Source organism: Monodon monoceros, unplaced genomic scaffold (genome assembly GCF_005190385.1).
Source record: "Monodon monoceros isolate NGI ecotype Baffin Bay Population unplaced genomic scaffold, NGI_Narwhal_1 Super_Scaffold_19, whole genome shotgun sequence".
NCBI classification, from domain to species: Eukaryota; Metazoa; Chordata; class Mammalia; order Artiodactyla; family Monodontidae; genus Monodon; species Monodon monoceros.
Window position 1 is genome coordinate 53937123 of NW_021703775.1, and position 16911 is coordinate 53954033.

The following is a 16911-nucleotide window of genomic DNA, read 5'->3' on the forward strand; positions in this document are numbered from 1 at the left end:
ATGGCTCACGGGCCCAGCTGCTCCGCAGCATGTGGGATCTTCCCGGATCGGGGCACAAACCCGTGCTCCCTGCATCGGCAGGCGGACTCTCAACCACTGCGCCACCAGGGAAGCCCAGCAAACTGAGTTTTAAAAATTATGTGAATTCTCATTTAATCAATTTTACATTCATTTTGAAGACTAGATTTTTTTATATAAGTTGATGCCTAAAATGTTAATCAAAAGATTCATATATTCTGCTAAGTACAATTTATATAAACGATGTAATAACTATGATTTCCAAACTGTTCTAAATTCCTCAAAGCCCTAAATGAAGTGTGTGATTTGAACAGGAATCACAAAGAGATTGTGAAGTGCGTGGTCAACAGCTGGCATTTTTACAAAGAGTATCTGAAGAATAAAACTATTGTTGGTTAAATCAACTTTCTCTTATCAGAAAAATAAGTTAATTATCTTTTCTAAGTTCTTCTTGATGGGAAAATTTTTATTGTAAAAAGTATAGCTTGTTTTAAGCAGAAGATTTTAAACTGTATAGTGATTTCCTTGTAACAATTATATTAATATGTATGGTTAATTATAGCCTAATGACCATATTCAAACTTGATAACCTACTACAATGATAATAAATATGGCGTGAAAAAACCACTTTCAGACAATCGATAATGCTATAAAATCAGAAGAAAGTAAATGAGACTCAACAAAGATGGGGGGGAGGGGAATGCATCATTGTTATCGGCTCAACAATAACAACTAATATTTATTGAGCTCTTACATTGTGCCAGATACTGTTCCAAATGATCTACAAGTATTATCTTGTTTAATCCTCAAGTTGACATCAAAAGGTAAGTCAGAGACAGACTTTTCCAGAGGCTGGAGGAGGACACTGAGGCACCACCTACTTTCTCTCCTAGTGAGGACAGGGCCTCAAGAGCCAGAAGAGCCCAGTGTTTGTAAACATTGCCTTCAATGAAGGTGCATAAACTGCTGAACGTAATTTCTTCTAGAATATTGATGGAAGCTCAAAAAGACTTGTGACATAGCAATAAATCAGTTGTCTGCCACCCAACCTGGACAGCCAATGGCACAGGGAGCTCTACGCTGCTCCAGAGAACGCAGGGGCCCAGGCCCAAGGCATGCTCTGGGGAGCCAATGCAGTTCCATCAAGTTCTATATGCTTGGATACATGTATCAGCAACTTACAGGGGTATGTCTGCATACCCTCTTCTTGTCAGTCCATAACCTCAGGGCAAATAGATTTTATTTCCACTGCAGATGGGGAAACTCAGACACAGGAAGGTTAAGTAACTTGCATAAGGCTATATGGATCAAAAGCCAAAGCTCTAAGGGGAAAAACAGAATCATAAAAGTAAATCCATTGGTACACCAAGGTCCACAGCAGCATTATTCACAATAGCCAAAAGGTAGAAGCAACCCAAGTTTCTACTGACAGACGAATGGATAAACAAAATGTAATATACACATACAATGGATTATTATTCAGCCTTAAAAAGAAAGGAAATGCCGACATATGCTACAACATGGACGGCCTTTGAAGATGTTGTGCTGAGTGAAATAAGCAAGCCACAAAGGGGCAAATATTTTATGGTTCCACTTCTATGAGGTACCTAGAGTAGTCAAATTCAGAGAGATGTAAAGTAGAATGGTGACTGCCAAGGCCTGGGGACTGTTTTAAGGATCTGGGTTTTTGCCCTAAGTGCAACTGAAAGCCACTAAGAGGATATAAGGTAGGGGACAGCAAAATCAGAATTGCATTTTTAAAAGACCAGATATATAGAATTAGAAATGTTCCAGCATGCAATTTCCTCCCTACTAAATCAACATAGCCTGACCTTTCTTAGAACCAGAATTTAGCATGAGGAAACCTAAGTTTCTAGTCTTATATAAGTTACTTAACAATTATCTCTAATATAGTCTATCCCAGAAGATTTCTAAGGCCCCCAAAAACTCAAAAAGCTTTTATCTAGAATCGTACCCTCCAACCTGCTTTAGTCCTCAGAGTCCAGACAAAAGAGAAATCCAGTATCTCTGCAATTACCTATTCTCTGAGAGAGAGGCTTTGTTCCAGCAATAGCTCCCTAACAGTGCACATGATACTTGGTCCTTCCAGCCATGAACAGGAAGTAACAGGCTAGAAAGTCCAAGAACTACTACTTAAGTAACTACTTCAGGGTTTACTCTGTTCTAAGTAATTTTGTATCCATAATGCAGGGGGACAGGGGAGTGAATGTAAGGATTACTGAACACTAATTTCTTTTTCTTTGCAAATTGCACTAAGTATACTTCCCATTTTACTGAAACAAAGGTGAAATCTATGAAGCCTCTGTGGCTTTAATGTTTTAACAATTATAAATCTCATTATATGTCTTAGACTAGCCGTGTTTGAAATTCACAGCCCAGCTACCTGAAAATGAGGAAGTTATATCCAACAATCCTGCAGGCAGCTTAATTACCTGCTCCCAAAGTATTACTGGTGATTTGATAAGTAGCATATATTGTCTTGGATAAACAGATATGTCAGATAGGAATGCTGAAAGTCGACTGCAGTCCTCACAGGACAAGACACAGGGAAAATCACCTGTACAAGCTACCCAGGACCCAGCAGTTCCACAACCCTGCCCTCTCCATGGTCTCCAGATCCATGGTCTGGTCACCTGATAGAGAAAGGTACTAACCTGACCTGTGCAGGCATGTGAACACTGAGAGAAAAATAAGAGCCCAATTCTTCAAATTCAACTAAACAATGAATCCATTTTCATTTAATGGCACAAAACAACTTAGCAGCCTTTCATATGTTCTTCTTGGAAAACAATCTGCAAAACTCATCAACATATTACTAATTTTTAACCACTCCCATTCATTTTTACAGAAATGCCTCAATATCTTATATTTTAACATCAAAGTAGAAGGCATGATATCACCAGGCAAAAAGGATTAAAGGTGTAGGTCATGGCATCTGAAATAACAAGAGACAATGACTTCTTCCTGCTTTTGACTTCTAAAAGATGTCAATTTTATGCAACTGAAAATAATATAATCTCAACACAATAACATACAGAAAGAGTCCAAGTGAAGTTGAACCTAGAATAGTTAGAGCAGGAAACCAAGACCCATAAATGGTGACTCCCCTGGTGGCACAGTGGATAAGATTCCACACTCCCAATGCAGGGGGCCTGGATTCAATCCCTGGTAAGGGAACTAGATCCCACATGCATGCTGCAACTAAGAGTTCACATACCACAACTGAGGAGCCCATCTGCCACAACTAAGAGCTGGTGCAAACAAATAAATAATATTTTTAAAAAGACACATGAATTTTGCAGACAAAAGAAGAAATCTTGTGGACTTCCCCGGCAGTCCAGTGGTTAAAAATCCACACTTCCACTGCAGGGGGTGTGGGTTCAATCCCTGGTCAGGGAACTAAGATCCTGCATGCCGTGCGGCGTGGTCAAAATAAAATAAAATAAAATGAATTTTTAAAAAAGAATAAGGAGATTAGGAACCAAGATAGCAGAGTAGAAGGACGAGCTCTAACTCCCTCTTGTGAGAACACCAGAATCACAACTAGCTGCTGGACAATCATCAACAGGAAGATACTGGAACTCACCAAAAAAGATACCCCACATCCACAGACAAAGGAGAAGCCACAGTGAGATGGTAGGAGGGGCGCAACACAGTAAAATAAAATCCCATAACCGCTGGGTGGGTGACTCACAGACTGGAGAACACTTATACCACAGAAGTCCACCCACTGGAGTGAAGGTTCTGAGCCCCACGTCAGGCTTCCCAACCTGGGGGTCTGGCAACGGGAGGAGGAATTCCTAGAGAATCAGACTTTGAAGCCTAATGGGATTCAACTGCAGGACTCTGACGGGACTGGGGGAAACAGAGACTCCACTCTTGGAGGGCACACACAAAGTAGTGTGTGCATCGGGAGCCAGGTGAAGGAGCAGTGGCCCCATAGGAGACTGAACCAGACTTACCTGCTAGTGCTGGAGGGTCACCTGCAGAGGCAGGGGGTGGCTGTGGCTCACCGTGGGGACAAGGACACTGGCAGCAGAAGTTCTGGGAAGTACTCCTTAGTGTGAGCCCTCCCAGAGTCCGCCATTAGCCCCATAAAAGAGCCCAGGTAGGCTCAGTGTTGGGTTGCCTCAGGCCAAACAAGCAACAGGGAGGGAACGCAGCCCCACCCATCAGCAGACAAGTGGATTAAAGTATTACTGAGCTCTGCCCACCAAAGCAACAGTCAGCTCTACCCACCACCAGTCCCTCCCATCAGGAAACTTGCACAAGCCTCTTAGATAGCCTCATCCACCAGAGGGCAGACAGCAGAAGCAAGAAGAACTACAATCCTGCAGCCTTTGGAACAAAAACCACATTCACAGAAAGATAGGCAAGATGAAAAGGCAGAGGGCTATGTACCAGATGAAGGAACAAGATAAAACCTCAGAAGAACAACTAAATGAAGTGGAGATAGGCAACCTTCCAGAAAAAGAATTCAGAATAATGATAGTCAAGATGATCCAGGACCTCGGAAAAAGAATGGAGGCAAAGATCGAGAAGATGCAAGAAATGTTTAACAAAGACCTAGAAGAATTAAAGAACAAACAAACAGAGACAAATACAATAACTGAAATGAAAACTACACTAGAAGGAATCAATAGCAGGATAACTGAGGCAGAAGGCGGGTAAGTGACATGGAAGACAGAATGGTGGAATTCATTGCTGTGGAACGGGTTAAAGAAAAAAGAATGAAAAGAAATGAAGACAGCCTAAGAGACCTCTGGGACAACATTAAACGCAACAACATTCGCATTATAGGGGTCCCAGAAGGAGAAGAGAGAGAGAGGACCAGAGAAAATATTTAAAGAGATTATAGTTGAAAACTTCCCTAACGTGGGAAAGGAAATAGCCACCCAGGTCCAGGAAGTGCAGAGAGTCCCATACAGGATAAACCCAAGGAGAAACACGCTGAGACACATAGTAATCAAACTTGCAAAAATTAAAGACAAAGAAAAATTATTGAAAGCAGCAAGGGAAAAATGACAAATAACATACAAGGGAACTCCCATAAGGTTAACAACTGATTTCTCAGCAGAAACTCTACAAGCCAGAAGGGAGTGGCATGATATACTTAAAGTGATGAAAGGGAAGAACCTACAACCAGGATTACTCTACCCGGCAAGGATCTCATTCAGATTCGATGAAGAAATCAAAAGCTTTAAAGACAAGCAAAAGCTAAGAGAATTCAGCACCACCAAACCAGCCCTACAACAAATGCAAAAGGAACTTCTCTAAGTGGGAAACGCAGAGAAGAAAGGGACCTACAAAAACAAACCCAAAACAATTAAGAAAATGGTCATAGGAACATACATATCAAGAATTACCTTAAACATGAATGGATTAAATACTCGGACCAAAAGACACAGGCTTGCTAGATGGATACAAAAACAAGACCCATCTATATGCTGCCTACAAGAGACCCACTTCAGACCTAGGGACACATACAGACTGAAAGTGAGGGGATGGAAAAATTCCATGCAAATGGAAATCAAAAGAAAGCAGGAGTAGCAATACTCATATCAGATAAAATAGACTTTAAAATAAAGAATGTTACAAGAGACAAGGAAGGACACTACATAATGATCAATGGATCAATCCAAGAAGAAGATATAACATTTATAACTATACATGCACCCAACATAGGAGCACCTCAATAAATAAGGCAACTGCTAACAGCTATAAAAGAGGAAATCAACAGTAACACAATAATAGTTGGGGACTTTAACACCTCACTTACACCAACAGACACATCATCCAAACAGAAAATTAATAAGGAAACACAAGCTTTAAATGACACAACAGACCAGATAGATTTAACTGATATTTATAGGACATTCCATCCAAAAACAGCAGATTACACTTTCTTCTCAAGTGCACATGGAACATCCTTCAGGATAGATCACATCTTGGGTCACAAATCAAGCCACAGTAAATTTAAGAAAATTGAAATCATATCAAGCATCTTTTCTGACCACAACACTATGAGATTAGAAATGAATTACAGGGAAAAAAACGTAAAAAACACAAACACGTGAGGGCTAAACAATACGTTATTAAATAACCAAGAGATCACTGAGGAAATCAAAAACTACCTGGAGACAAATGACAAGGAAACCATGATGATCCAAAACCTATGGGATGCAGCAAAAGCAGTTCTAAGAAGGAAGTTTATAGCTATACAAGCCTACCTCAAGAAACAAGAAAAATCTCAAATAAACAATCTAACCTTACACCTAAAGGAACTAGAGAAAGAAGAACAAACAAAACCCAAAGTTAGTAGAAGGAAAGAAATCATAAAGATCAGAGCAGAAATAAATGAAATAGAAACAAAGAAAACAATAGCAAAGATCAATAAAACTAAAAGCTGGTTCTTTGAGAAGATAAACAAAATTGAAAAACCATTAGCCAGACTCGTCAAGAAAAAGAGGGAGAGGACTCAAATCAATAAAATTAGGAATGAAAAAGGAGAAGGTACAACAGACACCGCAGAAATACAAAGCATCCTAAGAGGCTACTACAAGCAACTCTATGCCAATAAAATGGACAACCTGGAAGAAATGGACAAATTCCTAGAAAGGTATAACCTTCCAAGACTGAACCAGGAAGAAATACAAAATATTACCAGACCAATCACAAGTAATGAAATTGAAACTGTGATTAAAAATCTTCCAACAAACAAAAGTCCAGGACCAGATGGCTTCACAGGTGAATTCTATCAAACATTGAGAGAAGAGCTAACACCCATCCTTCTCAAACACTTCCAAAAAATTGCAGAGGAAGGAACTCATTCTATGAGGCCACCATCATCCTGATACCAGAACCACACAAAGATACTACAAAAAAAGAAAATTACAGACCAATATCACTGATGAATATAGATGCAAAAATCCTCAACAAAATATTAGCAAACAGAATCCAACAACACATTAAAAGGATCATACACCATGATCAAGTGGGATTTATCCCAGGGACGCAAGGATTCTTCAATATACACAAATCAATCAATGCGATAAACCATAATAACAAACTGGAGAATAAAAACCATATGATCATCTCAATAGATGCAGAAAAAGCTTATGACAAAATTTAACACCCACTTATGATAAAAACTCTCCAGAGAGTGGGCATAGAGGGAACCAACCTCAACATAATAAAGGCCATATACAACAAACCCACAGCAAGCATCATTCTCAATGGTGAAAAACTGAAAGCATTTCCTCTAAGATCAGGAACAAGACAAGGATGTCCACTCTCACCACTATCATTCAACATAGTTTTGGGAGTCCTAGCCACGGCAATCACAGAAGAAAAAGAAATAAAAGGAATACAAGTTGGAAAAGAAGAAGTAAAACTGTCACTGTTTGCAGATGACATGATACTCTACATAGAGAATCCTAAAGATGCCACCAAAACACTACTAGAGCCTATCAATGAATTTGGTAAAGTAGCAGGATACAAAATTAATGCACAGAGATCTCTTGCATTCCTATACACTAATGATGAAAAATCTGAAAGAGAAATTAAGGCAACACTCCCATTTACTACTGCAACAAAAAGAATAAAATACCTAGGAATAAACCTACCTAGGGAGACAAAAGACCTGTAATGCAGAAAACTATAAGACACTGATGAAAGAAAGTAAAGATGATACCAATAGATGGAGAGATATACCACATTCTTGGATTGGAAGAATCAATATTGTGAAAATGACTATACTACCCAAAGCAATCTACAGATTCAATGCAATCCCTATCAAATTTCCAATGGCATTTTTTACAGAACTAGAACAAAAAAATCTTAAAATTTGTATGGAGACACAAAAGACCCCGAATAGCCAAAGCAATTTTGAGGGAAAAAAACAGAGCTGGAGGAATCAGACTCCCTGACTTCAGACTATACTACAAAGCTACAGTAATTAAGACAATATGGTAGTGGCACAAAAACAGAAACATAGATCAATGGAACAAGATACAAAGCCCAGAGACAAACGCACGCACCTATGGTCAACTAATCTATAACAAAGGAGGCAAGGATATACAATGGAGGAAAGACAGTCTCTTCAATAAGTGGTGCTGGGAAAACTGGACAGTTACATATAAACGAATGAAATTAGAACACTCCCTAACACCATATACAAAAATAAACTCTAAATGGATTAGGGACCTAAATGTAAGACCAGACACTATAAAACTCTTAGAGGAAAACATAGGAAGAACAGTCTTTGACACAGATCACAGCAAGATCTTATTTGATCCACCTCCTAGAGTAATGGAAATAAAAACAAAAATAAACAAATGGGACCTAATGAAACTTCAAAGCTTCTGCACAGCAAAGGAAACCATAAACAAGATGAAAAGACAACCCTCAGAACAGGAGAAAATATCTGCCAACAAATCAACGGACAAAGGATTAATCTCCAAAATATATAAACAGCTCATGCAGCTCAATATTAAGAAAACAAACAACCCAATCTATAAATGGGCAGAAGACCTAAATAGACATTTCTCCAAAGAAGACATACAGATGGCCAAGAAGCACATGAAAAGCTGCTCAACATCACTAATTATTAGAGAAATGCAAATCAAAACTACAATGAGGTATCACCTCACACCAGTTAGAATGGGCATCATCAGAAAATCTACAAACAACAAATGCTGGAGAGGGTGTGGAGAAAAGGGAACCCTCTTGCACTGCTGGTGGGAATGTAAATTGATACAGCCGCTATGGAGAACAGTATGGAGGTTCCTTAAAAAACTAAAAATGGAATTACCATATGATCCAGCAATCCCACTACTGGGCATATACCCAGAGAAAACCATAATTCAAAAAGACACCTGCACCCCAATGTTCATTCCAGCACTATTTAGAATAGCCGGGTCATGGAAGCAACCTAAATGCCCATTGACAGACAAATGGATAAAGAAGATGTGCTACATATATACAATGGAATATTACTCAGCCATAGAAAGGGACGAAACTGGGTCATTTGTAGAGATGTGGATGGATCTAGAGACTGTCATACAGAGTGAAGTATGTCAGAAAGAGAAAAACAAATACCGTATATTAACACATATATGTGGAATCTAGAAAAATGGTGCAGATGAAGTGGTTTGCAAGGCAGAAATAGAGACACAAATGTAGAGAACAAACGTGTGGACACCAAGGGGGGAAAGCGGCGGGTGGGTGGGGGTGGCAGTGTGATGAATTGGACGATTGGGATTGACATGTATACACTGATGTGTATCAAATGGCTGACTAAAAAGAACCTGCTGTATAAAAAAATAAATTAAATTAAATTAAAAAAAAGAATAAGGGACTTCCCTGGTGGTCTGGTGGGTAAGACTCTGTGCTCCCAATGCAGGGGGACCGGGTTCAATCCCTGGTTGGGGAACTAGATCCCACATGCATGCCGCAACTAAGAGTTCTCATGTGACATGCTGCAACTAAGAAGTCTGCATGCCACAACTAAAGATCCCGCATGCCTCAACTAAGACCCGGCACAACCAGAGTAAATAAATATTAAAAAAACAAAAATAAATTAAGAAAACAAATCTTCACTGCTGCCTGATCCAAGACAGACAACAATGATATTTAAACCCAAGCCATTTTAACAAGAATAAAACAGAAGAGGTAATCTAGTGGCGAGAACTCCTCAGCAGGAGTTAAGATCCAAATCCTATCTCTGAAACCAGGTGTACAAACAAGACAAAACAAAATTTCCTAAACCTGAGTATATTTTTGCTTTAAAAAATTTATAATATAGTAAATAATTTAGGATAATGTAATTAAAAAATGACTCCAAATTGCTAAGTATAAAGGAACTAAAACAGAAGAGACAGAAACACTGGAGGGTGTGAAAGTACTAGAAGGAGCATAATAGGCAAGTATTACAAACAACACACACAAAATGATATTTAAACCAATCAAGGTATAAAGGTTGTATGCCCTTTAAAATGTTTCTTTCAGGGCTTCCCTGGTGGCGCAGTGGTTGAGAGTCCGCCTGTCGATGCAGGGGACATGGGTTCGTGCCCCAGTCCGGGAAGATCCCACATGTCGCGGAGCGGCTGGGCCCGTGAGCCATGGCCACTGAGCCTGCGTGTCCGGAGCCTGTGCTCCGCAACGGGAGAGGCCACAATAGTGAGAGACCCGCATACCGGGGAAAAAAAAAAAAAAAAATTTCTTTTATAATGGCCTTCACTAACAAAAACAAACACTGCTTCTTGAAGACTCTGCCCTCTTCCAAAAGAAATTCATCCGCCGTCCCAGCAGTCACCAGCAGTGGGAAGCAGAGAGTCGCTGCAGCTGTGAACGAAGAGCAAACACACCTGCTCTTCACCTGTCAGACCCATCTTCAGGCAAATCCCAGCCCCAATTGTCACAAGAGCTCTATCCCATCTCAGGAACAGGCTTTGCACTCTACCTCCTCAGTGTAGAGGGAATTTGCTGGACTACAACAGAGATAGCACTCCCCTTTATAATCTGGGAAGCATTATCTCTTAAGAACAGTGTTAAGTCACAAGACACTGGCTACATAAGTAACAGTATATACAAGGGAAGATCATGCAACATTAGAAAAAAACTTTGCAGATTCTTGTATGAAAGAGTGTTTATGTTATACTGTTAGGAAAAACATGGGGTAGAGGGGAGACAAAATATAAAACTCTATTTTAAATAACTTCAACTATATATTAAAAATAAAGTGACGTGGAACTTGTCTTACCAGCTATCGGAATTTATTATACTGTGGTGCTTTCACAGGGACAAACAGATCAATGAAACAGAAGAGAATAGATTAAGAATCCTAAGCATATCCAGGACCATGAAATAAGACAGAAGGCGCATCACAAAAGCATGAGGAAACAACAAATTCAATAAAAGGGGCTGGAGTAATTAATTGTGCATATGGAGAAAAACAAAATTAGACCCCTACCTCACTCCATTCTTAAAAATAAAGTCCAGATATATTTACAGTCTGAAATATGAATAAAACTTTAAAACTATTAGACAAAAATAGAATGTAATGTAAGTGAAGAATGGACAAAGGATACATGAATCTAAAATACAAAGAAGAAAAAATCTAAAGAGCCAATATGAAAATATGCTTAGCCTCATTAAGTAATCGGGGAAATACAAATTAAAATGAGGCGGCATCAGGTTAGTGAAAAATTTTAGTCTGAACGTACCAAGTGTCCAAGTGTTGAAGACAATGTAAGAAAACAGATGCAGAAAGAAAAAGTCATTAACTGCTTGTGGGATTATAAATTTCTAGTATGGTATATAACAGAATAATTTGGCAACACGTGGTCAAACTGAAAATGAACACCACCCTACGAATCGCTACGAATAATTATTCCAATTCTAGTTACAGCCTAGAAAGCTCGCACACATGCTCAGAAAGGACATGTGTTAGAATTTCCACTCCAGCATTATGGGTAATAGCAAAGGAAAATGTTTTTAAAGCACTCCAGATGTTCATTGGTAAGAGAATAATGTGGTGTCGTATTTTGTGAAAGAATACTACAAATACTACCAAGGAGTTAAAAATGAGTGAAAGAGGTACATATTTATTAACATGGCTACGTCTCACTAATAAGCAAATAGCAAAATGTTACAAAGTAAATTTAAACACATGTGAAACAATGTTCATGTTGTTTTTGGAAATATCAATACATAGTAAAACTAGAAAAACACAGACGAGATACACAGCAGATTTGATATAGTGGCTGCTTCTTGTCAGGAGGCAGGGATGATCAGGGCCAGGGGTACAGATGGAGGATGGGGAATAGGATTAGGGAGAGAATATTAGGGATTTCATCATTAATAAAGTGGTTGGGGGCTTCCCTGGTGGCGCAGTGGTTGAGAGTCCGCCTGCCGATGCAGGGGACATGGGTTTGTGCCCCGGTCCGGGAATATCCCACATGCCACGGAGCAGCTGGGCCCGTGAGCCATGGCCGCTGATATATAGTGGTTGGAAATCTGTTTAATCCAAAGAACTAAAATGTTAACATCTGCTTTAGGTGGCACTGCATACTATTTCATTATATTATCTTCCGTACTATTCTGTAATTTGCTAGTATATTGTTTGCAATGCACAAAAAGTGGCTGAAAGGAAACATAAAATGGTAAGAATATTCTACTCTGGGTAATGAGGACAAACCTTTTTTTTTTGGCTGCTGCTGTATTTTACTTTTTAAATTTTTCATAATAAGAATACACTAATTTTAGAATTGGGAAAAAAATTTTTAAACAGGTAGTGATTAGATTCCATGTAGTTCTGGTTCACATAAGTATCTGTTGACAGGATTTAAGGTTGTTACAAAGTGACACGTGTACTCTTGCATCTTCAAAAAAAAAACACTCTAAAAGTGCTAAACAACCAAAATACAAACCTATTTTGAAACCCCTAAACTTTCATAAAATATTAATGTACCAACGGAGAGAACACAACTTGTTTCTATAAACAACATTCTAGTCTTTGAGAAAGGATAGAGAAAAGGGTTCCTTAAAGGCTATAGACTATTAATGCTTTCATCATCATCTATAACTGTACAAAAATACAAGAAAGAATTATAAGAAACAAATTTGTTGTGCATTCTAGTACAAGTTTTTACACTGTCATGATAAATATTTTGTGGAAAACATTTCAAATTGGAATATAATGAGAAAGTAATGAAACCTATCACTGTATTCCATTCCATCAGAAAACAAAATGCTAACTTTTATTACGTTTTATGAATATCAAACAACTTAACCTTGCCATACATCAGTTTCCTCATTTGTAAAATGAGCATCCTACCATGCCTATCTCAGAGGGAGTGGCAATCAATACAGTTAAGGAACTTCAACAGGCAAAAACATGCATGTCTGCTTTGCTGGAGGGCGCAGAGAAGGAAGCAAGTGCCAAGCCCGATGCCCAGCCACAGCAGGCATCAGTGGTATAATTAAGTTGAACGTGGGAAGGCTCATTTGATCACTAAGGGAAGAAAGGAAATAGCCTTAAAAGATAGCAAGCATAATATAATGAAATAATTTAAGAAAACAGAACCTCTTTCTAATGAACAGACAAAAAAAAAACTTTAAATATTTAATACTGACTAATGGCATGACAACAGAATAACTCCTATAGCAATGGTTTCAAGAGATGGCTACTTTCACTTAAAAAAATTGTAGAGCACTATGTGTGAGCTACAACTATTTATGTAGTTTGGTGTAGATGGAATATACCAAAAAAGCACCAAAGTGAAAACAGATGAATCAGAATATTGAATTGTTTTCCCCAAAATATTTTTTTATCATTTTGTACCTACTCTGTGATAGTCATTTTTACTTGTCCCAGCTCACAAACACAAGGGGTGACTTAGGAATGAGACACTGCAGTTAATCAACCAGCCAAGCCGAATCAACCTAACAGTCAGCAGAGCTTAGAGCCAGGAAGTTCTCACGTCTACAACATTGCTATATTGGCTTTTAAATTAAACAAGTAGCAGAAGAAATAATAACCCCCAAATTTCAAAAAGCATCTTACCAGGGTGATGTCTCGAGAAGCTGCAGCTGCACTCATATGCAAACTAGGCTGCCTTACAGAACTGCTGCAATCAAGGGCTCGAGCGAATGTCCCGACAGCACTGGATAAACCACACAAACAAAGAGGAAAGATTAAGGCACTGTTGTTTTTTTAACTTTACAAAAAACACATTTGGGTAGCAAATGAACAGTTGTAAAAGTCAAGCAAGTTCTTTGATGTTTAAGAGTCAAATATCAGACAAAAAGTACTTTCTTTACGATTTAAGAATTGACAAGCCAATTCACTACACATATGTGTCATTACAATTAAATTAAGAAAAAGAGGGACTTCCCTGGCAGTCCAGTGGGTAAGACTCCATGCTCCCAATGCAGGGGGCCTGGGTTCGATCCCTGGTCGGGGAACTAGATCCTGCATACATGCCGCAACTAAGAGTTCACATGCCGCAACTAAGAAGTCCACATGCCACAACTAACACCACTGCAGCCAAAATAAATAAACAAATACATTTTTAAAAACAATTAAGAAAAAGAGGCTTGTGTGGCATAAAGAAGGGAAAGATCTGTAACGAAATGCCATGGAATAAAGAAGTTGGTTTCCAAATGTGCTTAAAAAATGAGAAATAAATTTGATGCAGAATTTCACTATTATTGCAAAGCAAGTTCTGACCACTTTTTTAGCCCAAACGGTGAAATCCCAATAACATTTTTTCCTTGAAATGAGATATCATCAACTGCAGCAACCTCTTCTTTCAAGGACTCAATATATAACAGATTTCCAAAAAAAAAAACCCAAAAAACAATTACCATAACACTGATTTTCATTTAATGATTTAGAAGGCCTTCCCATACACAGAGAACCCTAACTTCAAGAAATAAAGTGTGGCCTCCGCTGGTGGCGCAGTGGTTAAGAATCTGCCTGCCAATGCAGGGGACACGGGTTCGAGCCCTGGTCTGGGAAGGTCCCACATGCCGTGGAGCAACTAAGTCCATGAGCCACAACTACCAAGCCTGCACTCTAGAGCCCGTGAGCCACAGCTACTGAGCCCACGTGCCACAACTACTGAAGCCCGCGTGCCTAGAGCCTGTGCTCCGCAACAAGAGGAGCCATCGTGATGAGAAGCCCGCGCACCGCAACGAACAGTAGCCCCCACTCGCCGCAACTAGAGCAAGTCCGTGTGCAGCAACGAAGACCCAACGCAGCCAAAAATAAAATAAAATAAATAAATTAATTAAAAAAAAAAAAGAAATAAAGCGTGAAATGAAGGTAAGGCTTCCCGCTTGTTGTCTGGGTTTTAAACATGTTAGCTGAGGAAGAGATTTTTTTTTAAGGTTTTAATTAAAATATAAAAACACATGCAAAAAGCACACATTGTACAGCTATTCAGTTACCACAAAGTCAATGCATCCATGCCACCAGCATCCAGGTCAAGACACAGATCATGACAGCACCCAGAAGACTCCTCGGGTTCCTTCCCAATCACTACTTCCTAGTGGAAAGGAACCAGCATCCCAGATTCTAACATCAAAGATTAGTTTTGCTCAGTTGAAAACTTAAAACAGAATCGCATGCTATGCACACTTTTCATATCCAGTTTCTTTTATTCAAAACTATGTCTGTGGATTCACCCGTGCTGCCTACTGTGAATAAGCTGAGTTCGTTCATCTCCTTGCTGTGAGCATTACTTTGCACGATGCCCCACCCCCACCCTATTGTTGATGGACATGTGTTTCCGAGCTGGGGCAACTATGGATAGTGCCATTACTGCCATCTGTACATGTATCTTTTTGGCACACAGGTGTATGCATTTCTGCTGCGTATATATTTAGGAGTGAAACTTAAGGGATATGTGTGTTAGATGACAGCAAACAGTTTTCTAAAGCAGCTGTACCAACTTGCACTACAACCAGCAGAATATGAGAGTGCTGGTTGTCCCACATCTTCACCAGTGCTTGGCACTGTCAGCCTTTAAAATTTTTTTTAATGTATTTACTTTTATTATTTATTTTATTTTTGGCTGCGTTGGGTCTTCGTGGCTGCACGTGGGCTTCTCACCGCGGTCGCTTCTCTTGTTGCAGAGCATGGGATCTAGGCGCGTGGGCTTCAGTAGTTGTGGCATGCGGGCTCAGTAGCTGTGGCTCACAGGCTCTAGAGCACAGGCTCAGCAGCTGTGGCACATGGGGCTTAGTTGCTCAGAGGCATGTGGGATCTTCCCGGACCAGGGCTCGAACCTGTGTCCCCTGCACTGGCAGGCGGATTCGTAACCACTGTGCCACCAGGGAAGCCCAGTCTTTTAAATTTTAACCATTCTGGTGGGATGTGCAGTGGTGCTTAACTGGGTTTAATTTGTATTTAGATTTTTTTTAAAAAAACAAAAATTGAAAAAGATACTAGGTGCTTCTCCTTGGTGCCTCTCATGCTGGCTTCAAGAAAAAAGAAAACATGGCCCGTCGTAATCAGGAAAAGGAAAAAAAACAATGAAAATCAAATCTGAAACTGCAAAATCTACTAAATAATACAAAATCCAGATAACCTGTCTGGAGTCTCTAGGGCAGCAGTTCCACCAATGATTCATTTCCACTCCCAAATCTTCAGTCTCCTCTATTCCACTGACTGGCTCCTCCCCAACAATGTATATATATCAAGTCTCTTCATCTAATCAGTTAGTGGCTAGGCGTGTGGGCTCTGTAGTCTAAATGCCTACCCACCGATACAATGTATGACTTCCATGGTGACTGGCACTATGAACAGTGCTAAGGATGGGCCAAGACCCTTTTGTCCTTTGTATTATAAAAAACATTCGACAAAAAATTAGAGAATATAATGAAGATGCTTGTAATCATGTCCAAATCTACCTCATTCTAATATTTTGCCATGTTTGAAGCAACAAGTATATATTGTACAGCACAGGGCAATATAGCCATTATTTTGTAATAACTTTAAATGGAGTATAATCTATAAAAATATTGAATCACATTTTGCCACATTTGTTTTTTTCTTTTTTTTTTTGGCTGCATCAGATCTTAGTTGCGGCACAAGGGATCTTTTGTTGCGGCTCACAGGCTATTTGTTGCGGTGCACGGACTTCTCTCTAGCTGTGGCACATGGCTCCAGGGCACACAGGCTCTGTAGTTTGCGGCACGCAGGCTCTCTAGTTGAGGCGCGTGGGCTCATTAGTTGTGGGGCGTTCGGGCTTAGCTGCCCCGTGGCATGTGGGATCTCAGTTCCCCGAGCAGGATCAAACCCACGTCCCTTGCATGGGAAGGCGCATTCTTTACCACTGGACCCAGGAAGTCTCTTGGTTCATT

General features: G+C 39.6%; 1 protein-coding gene across 11 annotated transcripts in view; it reads right to left on the reverse strand.

Annotated features, from left to right (window-relative positions):
- MTA3 (metastasis associated 1 family member 3) overlaps window positions 1–16911 on the reverse strand; it is a 172934-nt gene that overhangs the window by 63293 nt on the left and 92730 nt on the right. For all 11 annotated transcript variants that reach the window (XR_003794878.1, XR_003794875.1, XR_003794877.1 and 8 more), the window contains exon 8: window positions 13607–13706. Coding sequence is in view for 7 of the 11 variants with exons in the window: in XM_029231778.1 (XP_029087611.1) it covers window positions 13607–13706 (100 nt within the window). In the remaining 4 variants the exon portion in view is untranslated. The remainder of the gene's footprint in view (window positions 1–13606; window positions 13707–16911) is intronic.